The 23,996-nt window shown below is 41.8% G+C and overlaps 2 protein-coding genes across 3 annotated transcripts in view; one reads left to right on the forward strand and one right to left on the reverse strand.

Moving 5' to 3' along the window:
• SRPX (sushi repeat containing protein X-linked) overlaps positions 1-23,996 on the forward strand; it is a 141,587-nt gene that overhangs the window by 113,091 nt on the left and 4,500 nt on the right.
• Positions 6,884-8,057, reverse strand: LOC112445037 (ferritin heavy chain-like). Its single transcript, XM_059883815.1, has one exon. The coding sequence runs from the start codon at positions 7,657-7,659 to the stop codon at positions 7,108-7,110; it is 552 nt and encodes a 183-aa protein (XP_059739798.1). The 5' UTR covers positions 7,660-8,057; the 3' UTR covers positions 6,884-7,107.

A 23,996-nucleotide genomic window follows, 5' to 3' on the forward strand; every position in this document is an offset into this window, starting at 1 on the left:
GACACAAGGGGGCGGTGGTGGACACTTTTTTAGGATCACTTGTTCAGTCGTGCTGTGGAGAGGGAGGAACCCTGCAAACAAATAACACTGGTGTCTGTGGGGAGTGCTCGCAGTGTCTTGGCCATACTGGGTTTGCCCCCACTCACGGCGTGTATGCTTTCCCTGTCTACACTGCTTAGGCTCTAGGTTGCTCTGCTGGGAACACTCTGAGGCCAGCATTGGGTTGTATGCACTTCCCAGGTCTAAGCCGCTCAGGTTCAGGTACTCAGGTACTCCACAAAGGCGCGGACTCAGTAGGGCCTGCATTTTGTGTCCTTCCCAGGTCCGAGCAGCTCAGGTGACCAGGTGTTTGGCGAGCGCGGTTGCTGCGACTTATCGCCTCCCCCGTCCCTGCCACTGGGTTTTCTGGGTGTACAACCCGCGCACCTTCTCAGGCAGATGTCGACCGTCCAGAATCCCAAGAAGTCTTCATTAGCAATGAAGCCTGCTTGCAGTTTGGTAGTTAATGCCTCTCTGAGGCCGCGATTGCCCCTTCTGGCCCTGGCTGCCCTTGCCTGCCTGTCTCCGGAGAGGGATGGGCCTGTTCGCAGCTGGCTAGCTCTGCTCAGTTCTTTGTTCTGTGAGAGGGCCTGGAGGTGTCTTAGGTTAGGGCTTTTCTATCCCATAGTCTTGTTTGCCATCTCAAATTAGTTCCCTCAGATTGCCCTCAGGGCATTCAGGCCGGCCCTTACTCTAAGCAATGCAGCCCCTGCTTCCCTGCCCAGCCCCCACTTGCTAGTGGCGGATGCAGGCGTCTGTGCTGCTTCTCCACTGGGAGTTACAGTCCTGCACGGAATCTGTGGGTTTTAATTATTTATTTATTTTTCCTCCCGGTTATGTTGCCCTCAGAGGTTCCAAGGCTCACCAGAGACTCGCCAGTGAGAGTGTTTCCTGGTATTTGGAAACTTCTCTCTTTTTTAAGACTCCCTTCCGGGGAGTGACTTCCATCCCTACCTCCTTTGTCTATCTTTTTATCTTTTATATTTTTTCTTACCTCCTTTCAGGTGCCTGATGTCCTCCGCCAGCATTCAGAAGTTGTTTTGTGGAATTTACTCAGTGTTCAAATGTTCTTTTGATGAATTTGTGGGGGAGAAAGTGGTACTCCCCGTCCTATTCCTCTGCCATCTTAGGACCGCCTCCGGCAAAGTTTTTAATTTTGCTGTAATACTTTTTTTCCAAAGACTTTCTCTTATACTCTAGTTGCTCCCTTTTATAGCACTCTATTCCCATTTTATAAACCCATTGTCGTCTTTACAGTTCTGACAATATGAATTTGGATTTTTTGTAATGTTCTTTTCTGTTTCCTGTAGTATATTTGTTTTTCTCTCCAGAAATAGTTCTGTTTATTCATCATGATCTCTTTCACTTCTGTCAAATATCTGGTAAACATTTGTCGATCCATATTTGGGAGTAAAGGACTCAGGTTTGATCCCTGCATCTGGAAGATCCTCTGGAGAAGGGATGGCTATCTACTCCAGTTTTCTGGCCTGGAGAATACCATGGACAGAGGAGCCTGGCCGGCTAATGTCAGTGGGGTCGCACAGAGTCTGACATGACTGAATGACTAACACTTCCATGTTTTTCATTGTGATTTCACCGCCTCACCCCTACCCAACCCCCCCGCCCCACCCCACTCCGCCTTGTGGTTCTTATTATGATTGCAAGAGGTGCCTCAGTAGCAACCCTTAGGGAACTTTGTAAAGAAAACATGGCTTATTACTCACAGGTCCTGGAGGCCGCACGGCATGCGTTGGGCTGCACAGCCAGATCATGGGTAGAAAGTGAGTACACATGCTGCCTGGGTCGCTTTTGTTGGGCTCTAGGATGGGATGCCTAGTGTGTCACAGATTTAGTCTTTCTTGGTGAATTTAAAACAGGAGCGTGAATTAAAATGTCAGAAGGGAAAACCAAGTGGTCAGATGGCAGTTATCCTAGTCATCCAGTGATCTCTAAAACAAAGGAAACTTCTGTGATGGGGAAGCCTGGTTCTCATCTAGTCTGGTAGCTGGCACTGTGTTTATTTAAGACAGCTGTCTGTGATGTGGATGCCTTGGCAATCAACAGCTTAAGATCAGACACTTATGTTACAATAAAAAAAAACATTAAAAATAAACAAACAAAAAAAACAATTCAGGGGGTTTCCGTGGTAGCCCAGTGGCTACAACCCCAAGCTCCCAGTGCAGGGGGCCTGGGTTCAGTCCCTGGTTGGGGAACGAGATCCCACATACTGCAGCTAAGACCCAGTGCAGGCAAACAAAACAAAACAACCCAGGTGCTTAGAGTACAGTCCAGCCTGTGATGCTGAGACAGCAGAGTTAGGAGGTGAGGACATGAACAGCCTTCGGTATTTGTAGGCAGCAGCGCTGTCTGTTTTTGGTGCACCTTTTGGGCTGAGAAATGACTGACAGTCTGACGGGCCTCTTGGTCTAGGGTTGGGTCAGCCAGCCAGCACCTAGCAAGTTCCGCTAGATAATAGCGGCTCGTCCTCTGGTGCCATCAGGCAGTGCACTTGATCCATTGTTTCTGGAACGTCTCAGTCCACATTGCAGTGTTCCACAATGTGAACTGGAGAGCAAGTCATCTGGGTGAGCAGCTGCATCTCCAACATGGTGCCCTGGCCCTTGGGTGTCATCTCCAGTGGACAAGGCATAGGCGTCTCCGATGGTGAACTCCTGGTCTGGGACGATGTCCCTTGGGATGGGATCATCTCCAGTGATGAGTCTGTCTCACTCACGAGTGAGGTCTTCTGGAGTGGAGGCCACCCAGGGGTGGGAACCCATGTGGATATGCAGTGTTGGTCATCGGCTGGGCATAGGCTAGCCTGATATAACGTAGAGGCTTCCTTGAGGACTGCAGGGCATGCTGCCTGTGGAACAAATTGTTGAGAGCTCTCTGGGGTCATCAAGGACATCTTTAGCAGTGGAATGCTGTCCTTTCCTTCCTGGAAGAGCTCATCCAAAGCACATGAATATTCTGGGGACATTTATATCCTAGGCTACAGGCGATCTTATGGATGCTACTTAGGCACAACCATGAGGGCAGTCCCTGCACAGATCCTGGGAGCACATTCCCCATATCCAGATGGGTTTTGTGGAGGAGGGATCATAGGGCCAGTTGGCTTGTAGCACTATTTGGTGTTGATCCTGGAGGGCAAGTATCATTTGGATGTTGCTTCCAGACAGCCTGTGGCCTTTAAAGGGCTTCCCTGGTGATTCAGAGGCTAAAGAACCTGCCTGCAAGGTGGGAGACATGGGTTTGATCCCTGGGTCAGGAGGATCCCCTGGAGAAGGGAATGGCTACCCAATCCAGTATTCTTGTCTGGAGAATCCCATGGACAGAGCAGCCTAGCGGGCTACAGTTCACAAGGTCACAAAGAGTCAGACAGGACTGAGTGACTAACAGTACACTACTAAGTTTGGATTACTTGGCATTTAATAAAGGTGGTTGTCAGAGGCTTTATTCTTCACAGGCCTCTTTAAAGGCAATTGCTTTTTCAGTTCCAATACTTGGCACTGAGCTGGAGTCTTCTCCTACTGGGTCAGTAGTCTTGACTCTTCCTGGCCTCCCCTCCACTCAAGCATCTGCTCTTACCTTTTGTAGAATTTCTTCAGGGACTTCTGGTTGAAGTTTGTCTCTCCATTGTCATAGCACAGCTTGGATGGGGCAGGCTTGACCTAGGAGTACTTTAGTGTCTACTTTTTCTGGTGAGAAAGTCACTTGGGCGTTTAACTTTGTTAGATCTTCCCCCAGTAAGGGAATAGGGCATTCAGGCAGATACAGAAAGCTGTGCCCTACATATGCTATTTTTTTCTCCCCCAATTATATAAGATCTGAGGTAGAAAATGGAGAGTGTACATGTACAAATGCCCTGGGTTGACCTTGGTCATCTAGCCCTGTGGGAACTTGTTTCATTTGATACTGCCCTGCCTTAGGGCAATTGAAAGATACTAATTCTAAATATGTTTAAATTTAAATTAAACATTTACAATATAATAAGCCATCTACTCTTTTGCTGCTGCTGCTAAGTTGCCTCAGTCGTGTCCAACTCTGTGCAACCCCATAGACAGCAGCCCACCAGGCTCCCCCGTCCCTGGGATTCTCCAGGCAAGAACACTGGAGAGAGTTGCAATATCTTTCTCCAATGCATGAAAGTGAAAAGTGAAAGTGAAGTTGCTCAGTCGTGTCCAACTCTTAGCGACCCCATGGACTACAGCCTACTAGGCTTCTCCGTCCATGGGATTTTCCAGGCAAGACCACTGGAATGGGGGGCCATTACCTTCTCTGTCTACTCTTTTAAGCAATAGTTTTTTGATCCCTATTTCACATATGAGATAACAGAGGCACAGAGAAGGTAATTCACATTCCCCAATGCCCTCAATTTAGTAAGTGGCTAGAATGGCATTTGATCCCAGGCCATCTGTGGGGAAGAATCCATGACACCAAACTGTTTCTCCAAAACTGGACAGCAAGAAGGATCTTCAGGCTTCCCTGGTGGCTCAGTGGTAAAGAATCCTTCTGCCAAACAGGAGACCTGGGTTTGATCCCTGATCCAGGAAGATCTCACATTTCGCAGAGCACCTCAGCCTGCGAATCACAACTACTGAACCTGTGCTCTAGAGCCGGGGAACCACGACTGCTGAGCCCATGTGCCACAACTACTGAAGTCCAAGCGCCTCGTGCCCGTGGTGTGCAACAGGCGAAGCCACCACACTAAGGAACCCACATACCACAACTAGAGAAGAGCCTGCGCAGTAATGGAGCCCTAGCACAACCTGAAAGTCAATTTCTAGTTATAAAGATGAACAGCTACTCACCTGGTGCTTGCTTCTATCTAGAGAAGAACCGTTAATTGACATATGTAGGATCTGAGACATTGTCAGAGGAAAATGAAAGTGTTAGTCACTCGGTCATGTCCGACCGTTTGCGACCCCATGGACTGGAGCCTGCTAGGCTACTCTGTTCATGGAATTCTCCAGGCAAGAACACTGGAGTGGGTGGACATTCCCTTCTCCCAGGGATCTCCCTGACCCAGGGACTAAACCTGTGTCTCCTGCATTGCAGGCAGATTCTTTGGCATCTGAGCCACCAGGGAATGCCCGTCAAAGAAAGAGGAGAGATCCTCAATGTGAGCAGAGAAAGAAACAGAGTGAGAAGACCCCGGTTGTCTAAGAACAAAGGAACAAGCAAATTTTCTGGAAATTTAACTGAAGAGAGTTAATCCTCATTTTAAGAAAATATTCAAGTGCAGTCATGGTGAAATGGGACAGTTAACTCCTTTGTAGCCAGGCTTGTTTATATATTTGTAAATATTCAAATAAGAGTTAGTCGCTCAGTCATGTCCGACTCTCTGCGATTCCATGGACTGTAGCCCACCAGGCTCCTCTGTCCATGGGATTCTCCAGGCAAGAATACTCGAATGGGTTGCCATTCCCTTCTCCAGGGGATCTTCCTGACCCAGGGATCGAACCCAGGTCTCCCACATTGCAGGCAGATTCTTTACTGTCTAAGCTACAGGGAGGAATATTTGTAAATATTGGAATATTTGTAAATATTCAAAACAGTTTGCAAACTTTTGGGAGGCTCAGATGGACCATGTGTCAATCTGAGGACCATCTCTTATCAGGGACCATGTATCCTTGATAAGACAGGCAAGATCTGTAAAATTTTAACTTTTGCCTTATTAACCACACCTAGGCACAGAAGAAACATATTTTGAGTGTTTTTGGTAGGCAAAGGCAATATTATGGTTTATATGTGTAGAGACTTCATCTGATCATGATGTCTCCCATGGGTCTGTTTCTAAAGCTGACATCCACTCTGAACCCCAGATTCATTTTTCTGGATACCTGCATGACAGTTCCATTTGGATGTCTAATATGCATCTCAGATTTTACATGACATGCCTTCTCCAACCTTCCATCCCAGCTGTGCCCCTGGCAAAAGACCCCAAATTGATAAAATGGTACCACCATCAACCCAGGCTAAAGTAGATTTTCTTCTTCATATCTCACTCTTCATCTCTGGTCCACAAAGAAACCTTGCTGATGTATCCCAATCCATCTGCAGTGTGTCTACATCTCTTCATTTCTACATCCTCCACTCCAGTTCAACCACCATTGTCTTTCACCTGGACCAGCTGTCATACCTATGAACTGGTCTCCCAGCTTCAACCTGCAGCCAGTACCACTGACTTCATATTCAGGGGGATTTATTTTACTTTATATTCAGTATCACAAATCGACCTTCATTCATGAGCTTCTATTTTTCACCCTAGAAGGGCTATATAGAATCACCTTCAATAGAATTGAGATAAATTTTGGGAGTGGTATCATGCTACTTTATTGCAGGGTGGTACAATTCAAGTAGAAAATTGCACGTGGATGTTTTGTAAGGGCAGATTCCATGCTCAACAGTGGTGACCACAGGAAGTGTGTCTCTGGGAAAGCCAGGCCTGCTACCCTTAAATTGTCACGTAGCCCAGGGTGAGCTTGTCAGAGAGGGACTCTGCTATGCCAGTTTCCCAGGCCCCCATCTTGCTACCCAGAAGTCTGCTTCAAACAAAATGAAGACCCTTTTATTTCATTCCCTTCCCAATCCCTTTCCCTTCACTATTTCTGGAGATCAACCCCAATCGTGATTTTCAGGCCATATTTTTATGTCTCATCTATTCACAGGCACCCACATTCACCAGGGCCTCACCTCACCCATGCCCACCACATATACCACATTGTTTATTAGGGGAAGGTACATTTTGTATTGTTCAGGGTCCCATGGATCCTCTTCTTCCCTCCCTCTGTGGAGATCCTGAGCTGCCTGTGGACAGGGCATTGGTAGCTCGAAAGACTGCTGGATACCTGTTTTAAAGCTTGAAAGGTTAAGGGTTTGCACGCATGAATCAACAAGGCACCTTTATTTCTTCAGGAAGCAATTACTTTATTGGAAGAACTGGCAACACTGAAAAAAGGAAAACTTGTGAACTTTTTCTGCAAGGGCAATACTGCGGTCTGCATTGCAGGCAGGGTGACCTTGGGCAGTCACCCCGGACTCGGGGGAAAGTCCAGTCCAGGCTCAGTCCTTCTTGTCGCCACCCCTCAGGGTGAGCTTGTCAGAGAAGTACTCTGCCAGAGCACCTTCTGGGAGCCCCATGTTGCTTAGGTCGCTGAGGTGGTCCCGCAGCTCCCTGATGAACTTGACCTGCTGGTCCAGGTAGTCGGTCCCCAGGAAGTAGTACAGCTCGACGTCGCTGCTATCAGTGGCCAGCTTGTGCAGGTTGAGCAGGCTCTGGTTGACGCACTTCTCCAGGTGCAGGGTGTTTTGCATGGCCTGGAGTCCGCTCTCCCACTGTTGGGTCTCAGGCTTTCTGATGTTGAGGAAGCAGATGCGGCCCCCACGATGGTTCTGCAGGAATATCAGGCTCTCGGCTGTCTTGCTGTGCTCATGGGAGCGGAGCAGGAAAAAGCGGGAGAAACGCTTCAAGGCCACGTCATCATGGTCGAGGTAGACAGCCACGGCCAGGCAATGGAAGGAGGCGTGGAACTCCAGGGCGGCGTGGCTGTTGATCGCGGCCTCGCACTCGGGGCGGTAGTTCTGACGCACCTGTGAGGGTGATGTGGGCAGCATGGCGGGACATTCCTCGAACCAGGGAATGGCGGCTGGGATGAGGCGTCTGCGGGGCACAAATCGGCGGGGGCGCCGGCGCCAGCCGTCTCCTCGGAACTTTCCCAGGGTGAACGATGTGGGTGGCCGGAGGCGGGCTCCGGGCCAGATGGCAGGTGGCTGGGTGCGGGCTCTGGGATGGACGGGTAATGGTGTCCGTTGGCCGGGGTCAGTGCCTGGGCTTGAGATTGGTTAAGGAAGAGGTCACGTGGGTGGGCATGATCCGTGAGTGGGATCTGTGGGTAGGGCGAGACCACTGTCTAACAAAGCCAGGGTGTGGCCAGGGCGAGACCACTGTCTATCAAGGCCGGGGTGTGGCCAGGGCGAGACCACTGTCTATCAAGGCCAGGGTGTGGGGAGGGCGACACCACTGTCTATCAAAGCCAGGGTGTGGCCAGGGTGAGACCACTGTCTATCAAAGCCAGGGTGAGGCAGAGCCGCTTTGAGCTGAGTACTTCGCATCCACAAAGTTTTTATTTTTGTTTATTTATTTTTTAAATATAAATTTATTTATTTTAATTGGGGGTTAATTACTTTACAATATTGTATTGGTTTTGCCATACATCAACATGAATCTGCCACGTGTGTACTCGCGTTCCCCATCCTGAACCGCCCTCCCGCCTCCCTCCCCATCTCATCCCTCTGGGTCATCCCAATGCACCAGCCCAGACCACCCTGTCTCATGCATCGAACCTGGACTGGCTATCTGTTTCACATATGGTAATATACATGCTTCAGTGCCAGTCTCTGAAATCATCCCACCCTCGCCCTCTCCCACAGAGTCCAAAAGACTTCTATACATCTGTGTCTCTTTTGCTATCTTGCATACAGGGTTATCGTTGCCATCTTTCTAAATTCCATATATATGCATTAGTATACTGTATTGGTGTTTTTCTTTCTGGCTTACTTCACTCTGTATAATAGGCTCCAGTTTTATCCACCTCATTAGAACTGATTCAAATGTATTCTTTTTAATGGCTAAGTAATACTCCATTTTGTGTATGTACCATAGCTTTCTTATCCATTTGTCTGTTGATGGACATCTAGGTTGCTTCCATGTCCTGGCTATTGTAAACAGTGCTGCTATGAACATCAGGGTACACGTGTCTCTTTCAGTTCTTGTTTCCTTGGTGTGTATGCCCAGCAGTGGGATTGCTGGGTCATATGGCAGTTCTAGTTCCAGTTTTTTAAGGAATCTCCACACTGTTCTCCATAGTGGCTGTATTAGTTTGCATTCCCACCAACAGTGTAAGAGGGTTCCCTTTTCTCCACACCCTCTCCAGCATTTATTGCTTGTAGACTTTTGGATAGCAGCCACTCTGACTGGTGTGAAATGGTACCTCACTGTGGTTTTGATTTGCATTTCTCTGATAATGAGCGATGTTGGGCATCTTTTCATGTGTTTGTTAGCCATCTGTATGTTTTCTTTGGAGAAATGTCTGTTTAGTTCTTTGGCCCATTTTTTGATTGGGCCATTTATTTTTCTGGAATTGAGCTGCAGGAGTTGCTTGTATATATTTTGAGATTAATTCTTTGTCAGTTGCTTCATTTGCTATTATTTTCTCCCATTCTGAAGGCTGTCTTTTCACCTTGCTTATAGTTTCCTTTTGGAGAAGGCAATGGCACCCCACTCCAGTACTCTTGCCTGGAAAGTCCCACAGATGGAGGAGCCTGGTAGGCTGCAGTCCATGGGGTCACTAAGAGTCGGACACAACTGAGCGACTTCACTTTCACTTTTCACTTTCATGCATTAGAGAAGGAAATGGCAACCCACTCCAGTGTTCTTGCCTGGAGAATCCCAGGGACGGGGGAGCCTGGTGGGCTGCCTTCTATGGGGTCGCACAGAGTCGGACATGGCTGAAGCGACTTAGCATCAGCAGCAGCATAGTTTCCTTTGTTGTGCAGAAGCTTTTGAGTTTAATTAGGTCCCATTTGTTTATTTTTGCTTTTATTTCCAATACTCTGGGAGGTGGGTCATAGAGGATCCTGCTGTGATTTATGTCAGAGAGTGTTTTGCCTATGTTCTCCTCTAGGAGTTTAATAGTTTCTGGTCTTACATTTAGATCTTTAATCCATTTGAGTTTATTTTTGTGTATGGTGTTAGAAAGTGTTCTAGTTTCATTCTTTTATAAGTGGTTGACCAATTTTCCCAGCAGCACTTGTTAAAGAGATTGTCTTTTCTCCATTGTATATTCTTGCCTCCTTTGTCAAAGATAAGATGTCCATAGGTGTGTGGATTTATCTCTGGGCTTTCTATTTTGTTCCATTGATCTATATTTGTACCACTACCATACTGTCTTGATGACTGTGGCTTTGTAGTAGAGACTGAAGTCAGGCAGGTTGATTCCTCTAGTTCCATTCTTCTTTCTCAAGATTGCTTTGGCTATTCGAGGTTTTTTGTATTTCCATACAAATTGTGAAATTTTGTTCTAGTTCTCTGAAAAATACCATTGGTTGCTTCATAGGGATTGCATTGAATCTGTAGACTGCTTTGGGGACTGTACTCATTTTCACTATACTGATTCTTCCAATCCATGTACAAGTGATATTTCTCCATCTATTGGCATCCTCTTTGATTTCTTTCACCACTGTTTTATAGTTTTCTATATATAGGTCTTTTGTTTTTAGGTAGATATATTCCTGAGTATTTTATTCTTTTCGTTGCAATGGTGAATGGAATTGTTTCCATAATTTCTCTTTCTGTTCTCTCATTGTTTATAGGAATGCAAGGGATTTCTGTGTGTTGATTTTTATACCCTGCAACTTTACTATATTCATTGATTAGGTCTAGTAATTTTCTGATGAAGTCTTTAGGGTTTTCTATGTAGAGGATCATGTCATCTGCAAACAGTGAGAGCTTTACTTCTTCTTTTCCAATTTGGATTCCTTTTATTTCTTTTCTGCTCTGATTGCTGTGGCCAAAACTTCCAAAACTATGTTGAATAGTAGTGGTGAGAGTGGGCGCACCCTTGTCTTGTTCCTGACTTTAGGGGAAATGCTTTCAATTTTTCACCATTGAGGATAATGTATGCTGTGGGTTTGTCATATATAGCTTTTATTATGTTGAGGCATGTTCCTTCTATTCCTGCATTCTGGAGGGTTTTTATCATAAATGGATGTTGAATTTTGTCAAAGGCTTTCTCTGCATCTATTGAGATAATCATATGGCTTTTATTTTTCAATTTGTTAATCGTGTATTACATTGATTCATTTGCGGATATTGAAGAATCCTTGCATCCCTGGGATAAAGCCCACTTGGTCATGATGTATGATCTTTTTAACGTGTTGTTGGATTCTGATTGCTAGAAGTTTGTTAAGGATTTCTGCATCTATGTTCATCAGTGATATTGGCCAGTAGTTTTCTTTGTTTGTGGCATCTTTGTCAGGTTTTGGTATTAGGGTGATGGTGGCCTCATAGAATGAGTTTGGAAGTTTACCTTCCTCTGCAATTTTCTGGAAGAGTTTGAGTAGGATAGGTGTTAGCTCTTCTATAAATTTTTGGTAGAATTCAGCTGTGAAGCCATCTGGACCTGGGCTTTTGTTTGCTGGAAGCTTTCTGATTACAGTCTCAATTACCATGCTTGTGATGGGTCTGTTAAGATTTTCTATTTCTTCCTGGTTCAGTTTTGGAAAGTTGTACTTTTCTAAGAATTTGTCCATTTCTTCCAAGTTGTCCATTTTATTGGCATATAATTGCTGATAGTAGTCTCTTATGATCCTTTGTATTTCTGTGTTGTCTGTTGTGATATTTTCATTTCTAATTTTATTGATTTAATTTTTCTTCCTTTGTTTCTTGATGAGTCTGGCTAATGGTTTGTCAATTTTATTTATCCTCTCAAAGAACCAGATTTTGGTTTTGTTGATTTTTGCTATGGTCTCTTTTGTTTCTTTTGCGTTTATTTCTGCCCTAATTTTTAAGATTTCTTTCCTTCTACTAACCCTGGGATTCTTCATTTCTTCCTTTTCTAGTTGCTTTAGGTATAGAGTTAGGTTATTTATTTGACTTTTTCTCTTTGTTTCTTGAGATAAGCCTGTATTGCTATGAACCTTCCCCTTAGCACTGCTTTTACAGTGTCCCACAGGTTTTGGATTGTTGTGTTTTCATTTTCATTCATATCTATGCATATTTTGATTTCTTTTTTTGATTTCTTCTGTGATTTGTTGGTTATTCACCAATGTGTTGTTCAGCCTCCATATGTTGGAATTTTTAATAGTTTTTCTCCTGTAATTGAGATCTAATCTTACTGCATTGTAGTCAGAAAAGATGCTTGGAATAATTTCAATTTTTTTTTTTTTAATTTACCAAGGCTAGATTTATGGCCCAGGATGTGATCTATCCTGGAGAAGGTTCCGTTTGTGCTTGAGAAAAAGGTGAAATTCATTGTATTGGTGTGAAATGTCCTATAGATATCAATTAGATCTAACTGGCCTATTGTATCATTTAAAGTTTGTGTTTCCTTGTTAATTTTCTGTTTAGTTGATCTATCCATAGGTGTGAGTGGGGTATTAAAGTCTCCCACTATTATTGTGTTATTGTTAATTTCCCCTTTCATACTTGTTAGCATTTGTCTTACATATTGTGGTGCTCCTGTGTTGGGTGCATATATATATTTATAATTGTTATAGCTTCTTCTTGGATGGATCCTTTGATCATTATGTAGTGTCCTTCTTTGTCTCTTTTCACAGCCTTTGTTTTAAAGTCTATTTTATCTGATATGAGTATTGCTACTCCTACTGGCTCAAAGTCATGATCATCGTGTCGGTGATGCCATCCAGATAAAGTCTGACACTGTTTCCACTGTTTCCCCATCTATTTCCCATGAAATGATGGGACCAGATGCCATGATCTTAGGTTTCTGAATGTTGAGCTTTAAGCCAACTTGTTCACTCTCCTCTTTCACTTTCATCAAGAGGCTTTTTAGTTCCTCTCTACTTTCTGCCATAAGGGTGGTGTCATCTGCATATCTGAGGTTATTGATATTTCTCCTGGCAATCTTGATTCCAGTTTGTGATTCTTCCAGCCCAGCATTTTTGATGATGTACTCTGCATATAAATTAAATAAGCAGGTGACAATATACAGCCTTGACGTACTCCTTTTCCTATTTAGAACCAGTCTGTTGTTCCATGTCCATTTCTAACTGTTGCTTCCTGACCTGCATACAGATTTCTCAAGAGGCAGGTCAGGTGGTCTGGTATTCCCATCTCTTTCAGAATTGTCCACAGTTTATTGTGATCCACACAGTCAAAGGCTTTGGCATAGTCAATAAAGCAGAAATAGATATTTTTCTGGAACTCTCTTCCTTTTTTGATGATCCAGCGGATGTTGGCAATTTGATCTCTGGTTCCTCTGCCTTTTCTAAATCCAGCTTGAACATCAGGAAGTTCATGGTTCACATATTGCTGAAGCCTGGCTTGGAGAATTTTGAGCATTACTTTACTAGCGTGTGAGAGGAGTGCAATCGTGCCATAGTTTGAGCATTCCTTGGCATTGCCTTTCTTTGGGATTGGAATGAAAACTGACCTTTTCCAGTCCTGTGGCCACTGCTGAGTTTTCCAAATTTCCTGGCATATTGAGTGCAGTACTTTCACTGCATCATCTTTCAGGATTTGAAATAGCTTCACTGGAATTCCATCACCTCCGCTTGCTTTGTTCGTAGTGATGCTTTCTAAGGCCCACTTGACTTCACATTCCAGGATGTCTGGCTCTAGGTCAGTGATCACACCATCGTGATTATCTTGGTCATGAAGATCTTTTTTGTACAGTTCTTCTGTGTATTCTTGCCGCCTCTTCTTAATATCTTCTGCTTCTGTTAGGTCCATACCATTTGTGTCCTTTATCGAGCCCATCTTTGCATGAAATGTTCCCTTGGTATCTCTAATATTCTTGAAGAGATCTCTAGTCTTTCCCATTCTATTGTTTTCCTCTATTTCTTTGCATTGATCACTGAGGAAGGCTTTCTTATCTCTTCATCACCAGATGTTCAACACCCAAATCAGATTGATTATATTCTTTGCAGCCAAAGATGGAGAAGCTCTAGACAGTCAGCAAAAACAAGACCAGGAGCTGACTGTGGCTCAGATCATGAGCTCCTTATTGCCAAATTCAGACTTAAATTGAAGAAAATAGGGAAAACCACTAGACCATTCAGGTATGATCTAAATCAAATCCCTTATGATTATCCAGTGGAAGGGAGAAATAGATTTAAGGGACTAGATCTGATAGAGTGCCTGATGAACTATGGGCGGAGGTTCGTCACATTGTACAGGAGACAGGGATCAAGACCATCCCCATGGAAAAGAAATGCAGAAAAGCAAAATGGCTGTCTGTAGAGGCCTTACAAATAGGTGTGAAAAGAAGAGAAGTGAAAAGCAAAGGAGAAAAGGAAAGATATAAGCATCTGAATGCAGAGTTCCAAAGAATAGCTGATAATAGTCTTGTTTTAAAGTCTGTTTTGTCTGATACAAGAAAAGTTATCCAGCTTTTGGTTTGCACTTGCATAGAATATATTTGTCCATTACTTCACTTTCAACTTTTGTGTGCCTTCACATCTGAATTCAGTCCCTTGTAGGCAGCATATAGATAGGTCGTTTTTTTTTTTTTTTTCTCCATTCAGCTACCCTTTCTTTTGATTAGATAATTTAGTCCACTTAAATTATTGATAGGTATATTGTTACTGACATTTTCCTAATTGTTTTATGTCTGTTTTATAGCTCCTCTGTTACATTCTTCTCTTGTTATCTTTGTGTGATTTAAAGAATCAGTGGTATGCTTAGATTCCTTTCTTGTTATTGTTTGTGTATCTATTGTAGTTTTCTGGTTTCTGGTCACATGAAGCTTGTATATAACTTATGTTTATCATGTTTTTTTTATTTGTAAAACAACTTAAGTTTTAATACATTCTAAAGGACCACAAAGATTTTTACAAAACAAAAATAGACTCATAGACATAGAAAACAAACTTATGGTTACCAAAGATGATAGTAGGGGATTGAGGGAGACTGGAAAAAATTAGGAATTTCAGGTTAACATATACACACTAGTATAAAAGAGACATTAGAAAGACCTCCTGTATAGCACAGGGAATAATATTCAGTAACCTATAGTGGAAAAGAATCGGATAAACAATATGCATCAGTTCAGTTCAGTTCAGTCGCTCAGTCGTGTCCGACTCTTTGCGACCCCATGAATCGCAGCATACCAGGCCTCTCTCTGTCCATCACCAACTCCTGGAGTTCACTCAGACTCACTTCCATCGAGTGGGTGATGCCATCCAGCCATCTAATCCTCTGTCGTCCCCTTCTCCTCCTGCCCCCAATCCCTCCCAGCATCAGAGTCTTTTCCAATGAGTCAACTCTTCGCATGAGGTGGCCAAAGTACTGGAGTTTCAGCTTTAGCATCATTCCTTCCAAAGAAATCCCAGGGCTGATCTCCTTCAGAATGGACTGGTTGGATCTCCTTGCAGTCCAAGGGACTCTCAAGAGTCTTCTCCAACACCACAGTTCAAAAGCATCAATTCTTCAGGGCTCACCTTTCTTCACAGTCCACTGGAAAAACCATAGCCTTGACTAGACAGACCTTTGTTGGCAAAGTAATGTTTCTGCTTTTCAATATGCTATCTAGGTTGGTCATAACTTTTTTCCAAGGAGTAAGCGTCTTTTAGTTTCATGGCAGAGAGTGAAGAGGAACCAAAAAGCCTCTTGATGAAAGTGAAAGAGGAGAGTGAAAACGTTGGCTTAAAGCTCAACATTCAGAAAACGAAGATCATGGCATCTGGTCCCATCACTTCATGGGAAGATCATGGCATCTGGTCCCATCACTTCATGGGAAATAGATGGGGAAACAGTGGAAACAGTGTCAGACTTTACTTTTTTGGGCTCCAAAATCACTGCAGATGGTGACTGCAGCCATGAAATTAAAACAATATGCATATTTATGTATAACTCTCACTTTGTTATACACCTCAAAGAAAATTGAAATTACTTCCATTTTAAAATACTTAAAATAGTATTTTAAAAACTTTTTAAATATAGATATATCAGTTACAGTGGATATATAAATCTAGTATAAAGGTTTAAAGACAAAAGCAGTAAAATAACTATAATAACTAATTAAGGGATCAGATCAGATCAGTTGCTCAGTCGTGTCTGACTCTTTGCGACCCCATGAATCGCAGCACGCCAGGCCTCCCTGTCCATCACCAACTCCCAGAGTTCACTGAGACTCACGTCCATCGAGTCAGTGATGCCATCCAGCCATCTCATCCTCTGTCATCCTCTTCTCCTCCTGCTCTCAATCCCTCCCAGCATCAGGGTCTTTTTCCATGAGTCAACTCTTCGTATGACGTGGCCAAAGTACTGGAGTTTCAGCTTTAGCATCATTCCTTCCAAAGAATACCCAGGGCTGATCTCTTTTAGAATGGACTGGTTGGATCTCCTTGCAGTCCAAGGGACTCTCAAGAGTCTTCTCCAACACCACAGTTCAAAAGCATCAATTCTTCCGTGCTCAGCTTTCTTCACAGTCCAACTCTCACATCCATACATGACCATTGGAAAAACCATAGCCTTGACTAGACGGACCTTTGTTGGCAAAGTAATGTCTTTGCTTTTGAATATGCTATCTAGGTTGGTCATAACTTTCCTTCCAATGAGTAAGCGTCTTTTAATTTCATGGCTGCAGTCACCATCTGCAGTCATTTTGGAGCCCCCAAAAATAAAGTCTGACACTGTTTCCCCATCTATTTCCCATGAAGTGATGGGACCAGATGCCATGATCTTTGTTTTCTGAATGTTGAGTTTTAAGCCAACTTTTTTACTCTCCACTTTCACTTTCATCAAGAGGCTTTTTAGTTCTTCTTCACTTTCTGCCATAAGGGTGGTGTTATCTGCATATCTGAGGTTATTGATATTTCTTCCGGCAATCTTGATTCCAACTTGTGTTTCTTCCAGTCCAGCGTTTCTCATGATGTACTCTGCATATAAGTTAAATAAACAGGGTGACAATATACAGCCTTGACGTACTCCTTTTCCTATTTGGAACCAGTCTGTTGTTCCATGTCCATTTCTAACTGTTGCTTCCTGACCTGCATACAAATTTCTCAAGAGGCAGATTAGGTGGTCTGGTATTCCCATCTCTTTCAGAATTTTCCACAGTTTATTGTGATCCACACAGTCAAAGGCTTTGGCATAGTCAATAAAGCAGAAATAGATGTTTTTCTGGAACTCTCTTGCTTTTTCCATGATCCAGCGGATAAGGGATACACAGGATTAAAAGATATTAAATGGGACTTCAAAAACAAAAGAAGTTCATTTAAATCATTTCTTTTAGATTCCACATATAAGTGATGTCACAGGATATTTGTTCTTGGTCTGTCTTCACTTGATATGATTATTTCTAATTCCATTCATGTTGGAAATGGCATTTTTTTTATAGTTAAGTAATTTTCCATCGTGTATATATTCTACATCTTCTTTATGCATTAATTTGTCAGTGAACACTTAGCTTGATTCCATGTCTTGGCTGTTGTAAATAGTGCTGATGTGAACATGTACATGAATGATTTCTTTTTTGTTTTATTGTAGCAGAGTTGCTTCAGTGTTTTGTTAGTTTCAGGTATACAGCAAGGTGATTCAGTTATACATGTATTCATTCTTTTTTAGATGGTTTTTTCATATAGGTTATCACAGAATATTGAATAGATTTCCCTGTGCTATACATAGGTTCTTCTTGGTTATCAACTGAATATATAGTAGTGTATATATATAAATCCAAAGCTCTTGATTTATGCTTCCCCCCTCCATGTTTCCCCTTTGGTAACCATGTTTGTTTTCCATATCTGTAAGTCTGTTTCTATGCGTAAATAACTCCATTTGTATCATTTTTTAAAATTTAGATTCTACACGTCAGTGATATATTTGTCTTTGGCCGACTTGCTTGATTTACTATGACAATATTTTGGTCCATCCATGTCACTACCAGTGACATTATTTCATTCCTTTTTTTATGGCTGGATATTTTTATATGGCATGTGTGTTTGTATGCATACACACACATCTTTATGTATTCCTCTGTCGATGGAGATGTGGTTACTTTCATGTCCTGGCTATTATAAATAGTGCTACTATGAACATTGGCATGCACATATCTTTTTGAATTATGGATTTCTGCAGATGTATGCCCAGGACTGGGATTGCTGGATCCATTGTTGCTATTGCTCAGTTTTAGTTTTTAAAAATTTTAAATCTTTTATTACACTGGTGCTTCATTGCTGTGGGGGTGCTCTCTACTTGCAGTGAGTAGGGGATGCTCTCTAGTTGTGGTGCACAAGGTTATCATTCCAGTGGCTTCTTTTGTTTTGGAGCACACGGCCTACGGTTGGCAGGCTTCAGTAGCTGCAGAACACAGGTTCAGTAGTTGAGGTTCCTGGGCTCTAGAGCCACGGGCTCAGTAGTTGTGACACACAGGCTTAGTTGCTCCGTGGCACTCCATCTGCCTTTTGACCCACCACACTTTGGCAGAGTGTCTGCACCATCCACACCAGGATAAAAAAACTCAGAAGGCCAGGGATATAGAACAATAAATAGGCCTGAATTCTCTTTAGTTGGAGGAGAAGCCTGGGAACACTCATAATCTTTTATTTATTCATTATTTGTCCTGCTGCATTAGCATCTAGTACCTAGTACAGTGCCTGGTGCCATGTTGGTGCTAAGTAACTAAATGACTCTAAATGGAATCAGCTTTACTATTTGCAGGGGTGACAGTACCCTTTAAGAATATATTTATAATTACCAACAGTCCAATTTAAAGATAAGAAAACCTGAGAAGATTGTTGACATCTGAAACATTTTATTAAAAAATTTCCCAGTAGGTTTCATGAAGCTATTGCTCATTTAGAACTATGTCAATGATTTTTTTTTAAAACATGTTGTAACCATCTTTTTAAATTCCATATATATGCATAGAAAGATGGTAACAATAACCCTGTATATGAGACAGCAAAAGAGACACTGATGTATAGAACAGTCTTTTGGACTCTGTGGGAGAGGGAGAGGGTGGGATGATTTGGGAGAATGGCATTGAAACATGTATAATATCATATATGAAACGAGTCGCCAGTTCAGGTTCGATGCACGATACTGGATGCTTGGGGCTGGTGCACTGGGACGACCCAGAGGGATGGTACGGGGAGGGAGGTGGGAGGAGGGTTCAGGATGGGAACACGTGTATACCTGTGGCAGATTCATGTTGATATATGGCAAAACCAATACAATATTGTAAAGTTAAAAAAAAAAAAAAAAAAACCTGTTGTAGAATTTCCTAAAGGGTTTTTTCTGGATTGCAGATATATAGAGAGAATCTATATAAAATCCTGATGTGATTTTAAATTGTTTAAATTTGGATAGAAAAATCTGATTTAAGAAAACGTCTGATTCAGGTTGTATCTGTTGCGGCTACTGTAGACCTCTGTAGGCTAATGATAATGGTGTAAAAAGTAAATAAGCAGCATAAAGGAATTATACAGTGGTTCTCAAGCTTTGCCGTATCTCAGAATCTCCAGGAGAGCTGTTAAAACAGTATGGGGCCCCTGCCCCAGAGGTTTTGATGGGCTAGGTCTATGGTAGGGCCTGAGAACTTGCATTTCTAGGAAGGTTCCAGATGTTGCTAATGCTGTTGGTCTGGGATCACAGTGAGTGAACCACTGCCTTGCGCTTTTACCAAAGGCTTCATAGTTTTGAAATGGAATGTGTATTGTTTTCAATGTACAAGTCCTTTGAATTCTTAGTAAAGTTTACTCTAGGTATTTATTGATTTTCATACAACTAGGAAAGTGATTTTTCTATTTCTGGTACTTTATTATTCTTGTTGTTCTTCATTCCCTCACTCTTGTCCAAATCGTTGTGACCCCCATTGACTGCAGCACACCAGGCTTCTGTGTCTTTCACTCTTTCCTAGAGTTTACTCAAGCTCACATCCATTGAGTCAGTGATGCCATCTAACCATCTCATCATCTGTCGCCTCATTCTCCTCCTCCCCTCAATCTTTCCCAGCTTCAAGGTCTTTTCCAAAGACGTGATTCTTTCCATCTGGTGGCCAAAATATTGGAGCTTCAGCTTCAGCATCAGTCCTTCCAATAAATATTCAGGGTTGATTTACTTTAGGATTGACTGGTTTGACTTCTTTGCTGTCCAAGGACTCTCAAGTCTTCACCACCATACTTCCAAAGCATCAATTCTTCTTCAATCAACCTTCTTTATGGTCCAACTCTCATATCCATACATGATTACTGGAAAAGTGATAGTTTTTACTAAACAAACCTTTGTTGGCAAAATGATGTCTCTGCTTTTTAATCTGCTGTCTCAGTTTGTCATAGCTTTTTTTCCCCAAGGAGCAAGTGTATTTGATTTTTGAGGCTGCAGTCACCATACACAGTTATTTTGGAGCTCAAGAAAATAAAGTCTGTCACTGTTTCCACCTTTTCTGTATCTATTTGCCATGAAGTGATGGGACCAGATGCCAGGATCTTAGTTTTTTGAATGTTGGATCTTAACCCAGGTTTTTCACTCTCCTCTTTTACCATCAGCCAGTCTTTTTAGTTCCTCTTCACTTTATGCCATTAGGTTGGTGTTACCTGAGGTTATTAATCTTTCTCCTGGCAATCTTGATACCAGCTTGAGCTTCATCTAGCCCAGCATTTCGCATGACGTACTCTGCATAGAAGTTAAATAAACAAGATGACAATATATAGCTTTGAAGTATTTCTTTCCCAATTTTGAACCAGTCCATTGTTCCATGTCCAGTTCTAATGGTTGTTTCTTGACCTGCATACAGGTTTCTCAGGAGGCAGGTATGATGACCTGGTATTCCCATCTCTCTGAGAATTTTCCCCAGTTTGTTGTGATCCACACAGTCAAAGGCTTAGGATAGTCAATAAACCAAAAGTAGATGTTTTTCTTGAATTCCCTTGGTTTTTGTATGATCCAAGGGATGCTGGAAATTTGATATCTGGTCCTCTTTGTTTTCTAAACAAAGCTTCTATGTCTGTAAGTTCATGGTTCACGTACTGTGGAAGCCCAGCTTGAAGGATTTTGAGTATTATCTTGCTAGTATGTGAAACGAGTGCAGTTGGACAGTAGTTTGAACATTCTTTGCCCATTTTTTGGATTAGAATGAAAACTGACCTTTTGCAGTCCTGTGACCACTGCTGAGTTTTCCAAATTTGCTGGCATATTGACTGCAGCACTTTCACAGCATCATCTTTTTAGAATTTGAAATAGCTCTACTGGAATTCCATCACATCCACTAGCTTTATTCATAGTAATGATTCCAACGGCCCACTGGACTTCACACTCCAGGATGTCTGGCTCTAGGTGAGTGATCACACCTATGTGGTTATCCAGGTCATTAAGACCTTATTTTGTACAGTTCTTCTGTATATTCTTGCCATGTCTTCTTAATATTTTCTGTTTCTCTAATGTCCATACCATTTCTGTCCTTTACTGTGCCCATCTTTGTATGAAATGTTCCCCTGGTCTCTCTCATTTTCTTGAAGAGATCTCTAGTCTTTCCCGCTCTATTCTTTTCCTCTATTTCTTTGCAGTGTTAGTTTAAGAAGGCTTTTTTTTTTTTTTTTTAATCTCTCTTAGCTATTATTTGGAACTCTGCTTTCAGATGGGTATATCTTTCGTTTTCTCCTTTGCCTTTCGCTTGTCTTCCTTTCAAAGCTATTTTTAAGGCCTCCTCATGAGACCATTTTGTCTTGTTGCATATCTTTACTGGAGGATAGTTTTGGTCACCGCCTCCTGTACAATATTATGAACATCCGTTTGCAGTTCTTCAGGCTCTCTGTCTACCAGATCTAATCCCTTGAATCTGTCACTTCCACTGTATAATTGTAAGAGATTTAATTTAGGTCACATCTGAATGGCCTAGGGGTTTTCCTTTCTTTCTTCAAGTTAAGTCTATATTTTGCAATAAGCAACTCATAATCTGAGCCACAGTCAGCTCCCTGTCTTGATTTTTGCACAATATACTACTGGAGAAAAGCAGAGAAATAGCTCTAGAAGAAATGAAAAGGCTGAGCCAGAGCGGAAATGATGCCCAGTTGTGGATGTGTCTGGTACTGAAAGTAAAGTCGGATGCAGTAAAGAACCATATTGCATAGGAACCTGCAATGTTAGTTCCACGAATCATCGTAAATTTAACGTGGTCAAACAGGAGGTGGCAAGACTGTGCATCAACTTTTTAAGAATCAGTGATCTAAACTGGATGAGAATGGGCAAATTATATCAGATAATCATTATATCTACTACTGTTGGAAAGACTTTAAGATTTGCTTATTAGTGTATATAAATGCCCAAGATTTTTGTATATCCATTTTGTATTCAGAAGTTTTACTGAATTTGGTTTATTAATCTAACAGTATTTTGTTGGAGTCTTTAGGGTTTTCTGTATATAACATCATGAAATCCAGAAATAATGGCAGTTTTATTTTCCAATTTGGATATCTTTTTTCTCTTTTTTGTTGTGTACCAAGTCTGGCTAGGACTAACAATAGCATGTTGAATCCAAGTGGCAAGAATGGGCATCCTTGTCTTGTTTCTGATCTTAGATGAAAAGCTTTTAGTTTTTTACCATAGAGTATAAACTTAGCTGTGGCCTTGTTTATATATGGGCTTTATAATGTCAAGGTTTGTTCCCACTATACCCACATTGTTGAGAAAGTGTTTATCATAAATGGATGGTGAGTTTTGTCAAATGCTTTGTCTGAAACTATTGGGATTATATGATTTTTATCATTCATTTTATTAATATGGCATAACATGATTGGTAGATGTTGAATCATCTTTGCATCTTGGAAATGTATAAATATGTTGAATTATTTTACAAATGTTGAGGATCTTTGCATTTGCATTCACCAGGGATGTTGGCATGTAATTTTCTGGTGTCCTTGTCTGGTTTGGGTTATCAGCAAATGGTGGCCTTGTAAACTGAGTTTTAAAATGGAACCTCCTCTCCTAGTTTTTGGAAGAGTTTGAGAAGGTTTAGTATTAATTATTCTTTGAATGAAGGTAGAATTCAGTTGTGTAACCATCTGGTCCTGGACTTTTATTTGTTGGGAGGTTTTTGATTAGTGATTCAATCTTCTTAATAGTAATTTGTTAAAGAGTTTCTATTTGTTCATAATTCAGTCTTGAAGGGTTGTATTTTTCTAGGAATTTATCCACTACTTCTAGGCTGTCAAATTTCTTGGCATGTAAATTTTCACAGTAGTCTCTTGTTCTTTACATATCTGTGATACCAGTTGTGAGTCTCTTTCATTTCTGATTTATGTTTGAATCCAAACTGTCCTGGTGAGTCTACCTAAAGTTTTATGAATTTTACCTTTGGAAAGACCCACCTTTTGTTGCAGTGGTTTTTTCTTTTGTCTTTTTTGTCTCTCCATTTATTTCTTCTCTGATCCTTATTATTTCCTAACTTTCTAGTTGTTTCAGATGTCAAGTTAGGTTTCTTTTGAGATTTTTGTTTTGATAAGTATTTATTGCCCTGAACTTCTCTCTCAGAACTGCTTTTGATGCATTTCATAAGTTTTAGGATGTTTTATTTCCATTTGCATTTGACTAAATATATTTTATTTCTATTTGAGTCACTTGTTGTCCACTAACACACTGTTTAATTACCACATTATTCGTAAATGTTTCCAGTATTCTTCTTATATTTGATTTCTAAGTTTGATACATTATGATCGAAACAGATGCTGTCTGTGATTTTAATCGTCTTGATTAAGGATCTATCCTGTAGAATGTTCCATATGCACATGAAGAATAGATATTCTCTTGCTTTGGATGGGATGTTGTGTATTTCTCTATGAAATCCACAGTTTAATGTGTTTAAGGCTGTTCTGTTACTGAGCTTCCATCTGGATATCTGTCCATTATTGTAAGCTGCATATTAATGGCCCCTACTATCATTGTCCTTGTACTTCTCCTTTTACATCTGTTAATATTTTCTCTGTGTGTGTGTGTGTGTGTGTGTGTGTGTATGCATATATTTAAGTGTTGCTATGCTGGTTATATACATTTGGAGAAGGCAATGGCACCCCACTCCAGTACTCCTGCCTGGAAAATCCCATACAAATGTATAAATTCCCTCCTCTCTCCTGGAATCAAACCCATGACCCCTGCATTGGGAACCAAACTCCTAACCACTATACCACCTAGGACTTCCCAAACATTAAGCTCCTTCTTTCATCCTTGCTCTGAGAAACAGAGGTATAAAACTAAAGAAGCTGCTTTGAATGATGGC

The sequence above is a fragment of the Bos taurus genome, chromosome X (genome assembly GCF_002263795.3).
Source record: "Bos taurus isolate L1 Dominette 01449 registration number 42190680 breed Hereford chromosome X, ARS-UCD2.0, whole genome shotgun sequence".
Classification (NCBI taxonomy): domain Eukaryota; kingdom Metazoa; phylum Chordata; class Mammalia; order Artiodactyla; family Bovidae; genus Bos; species Bos taurus.

What these genes read in the sequence shown, in the direction of transcription:
- LOC112445037 (XM_059883815.1), bottom strand. Translation starts at nt 7,659, where the DNA reads ATGCTGCCCACATCACCCTCACAGGTGCGTCAGAACTACCGCCCCGAG.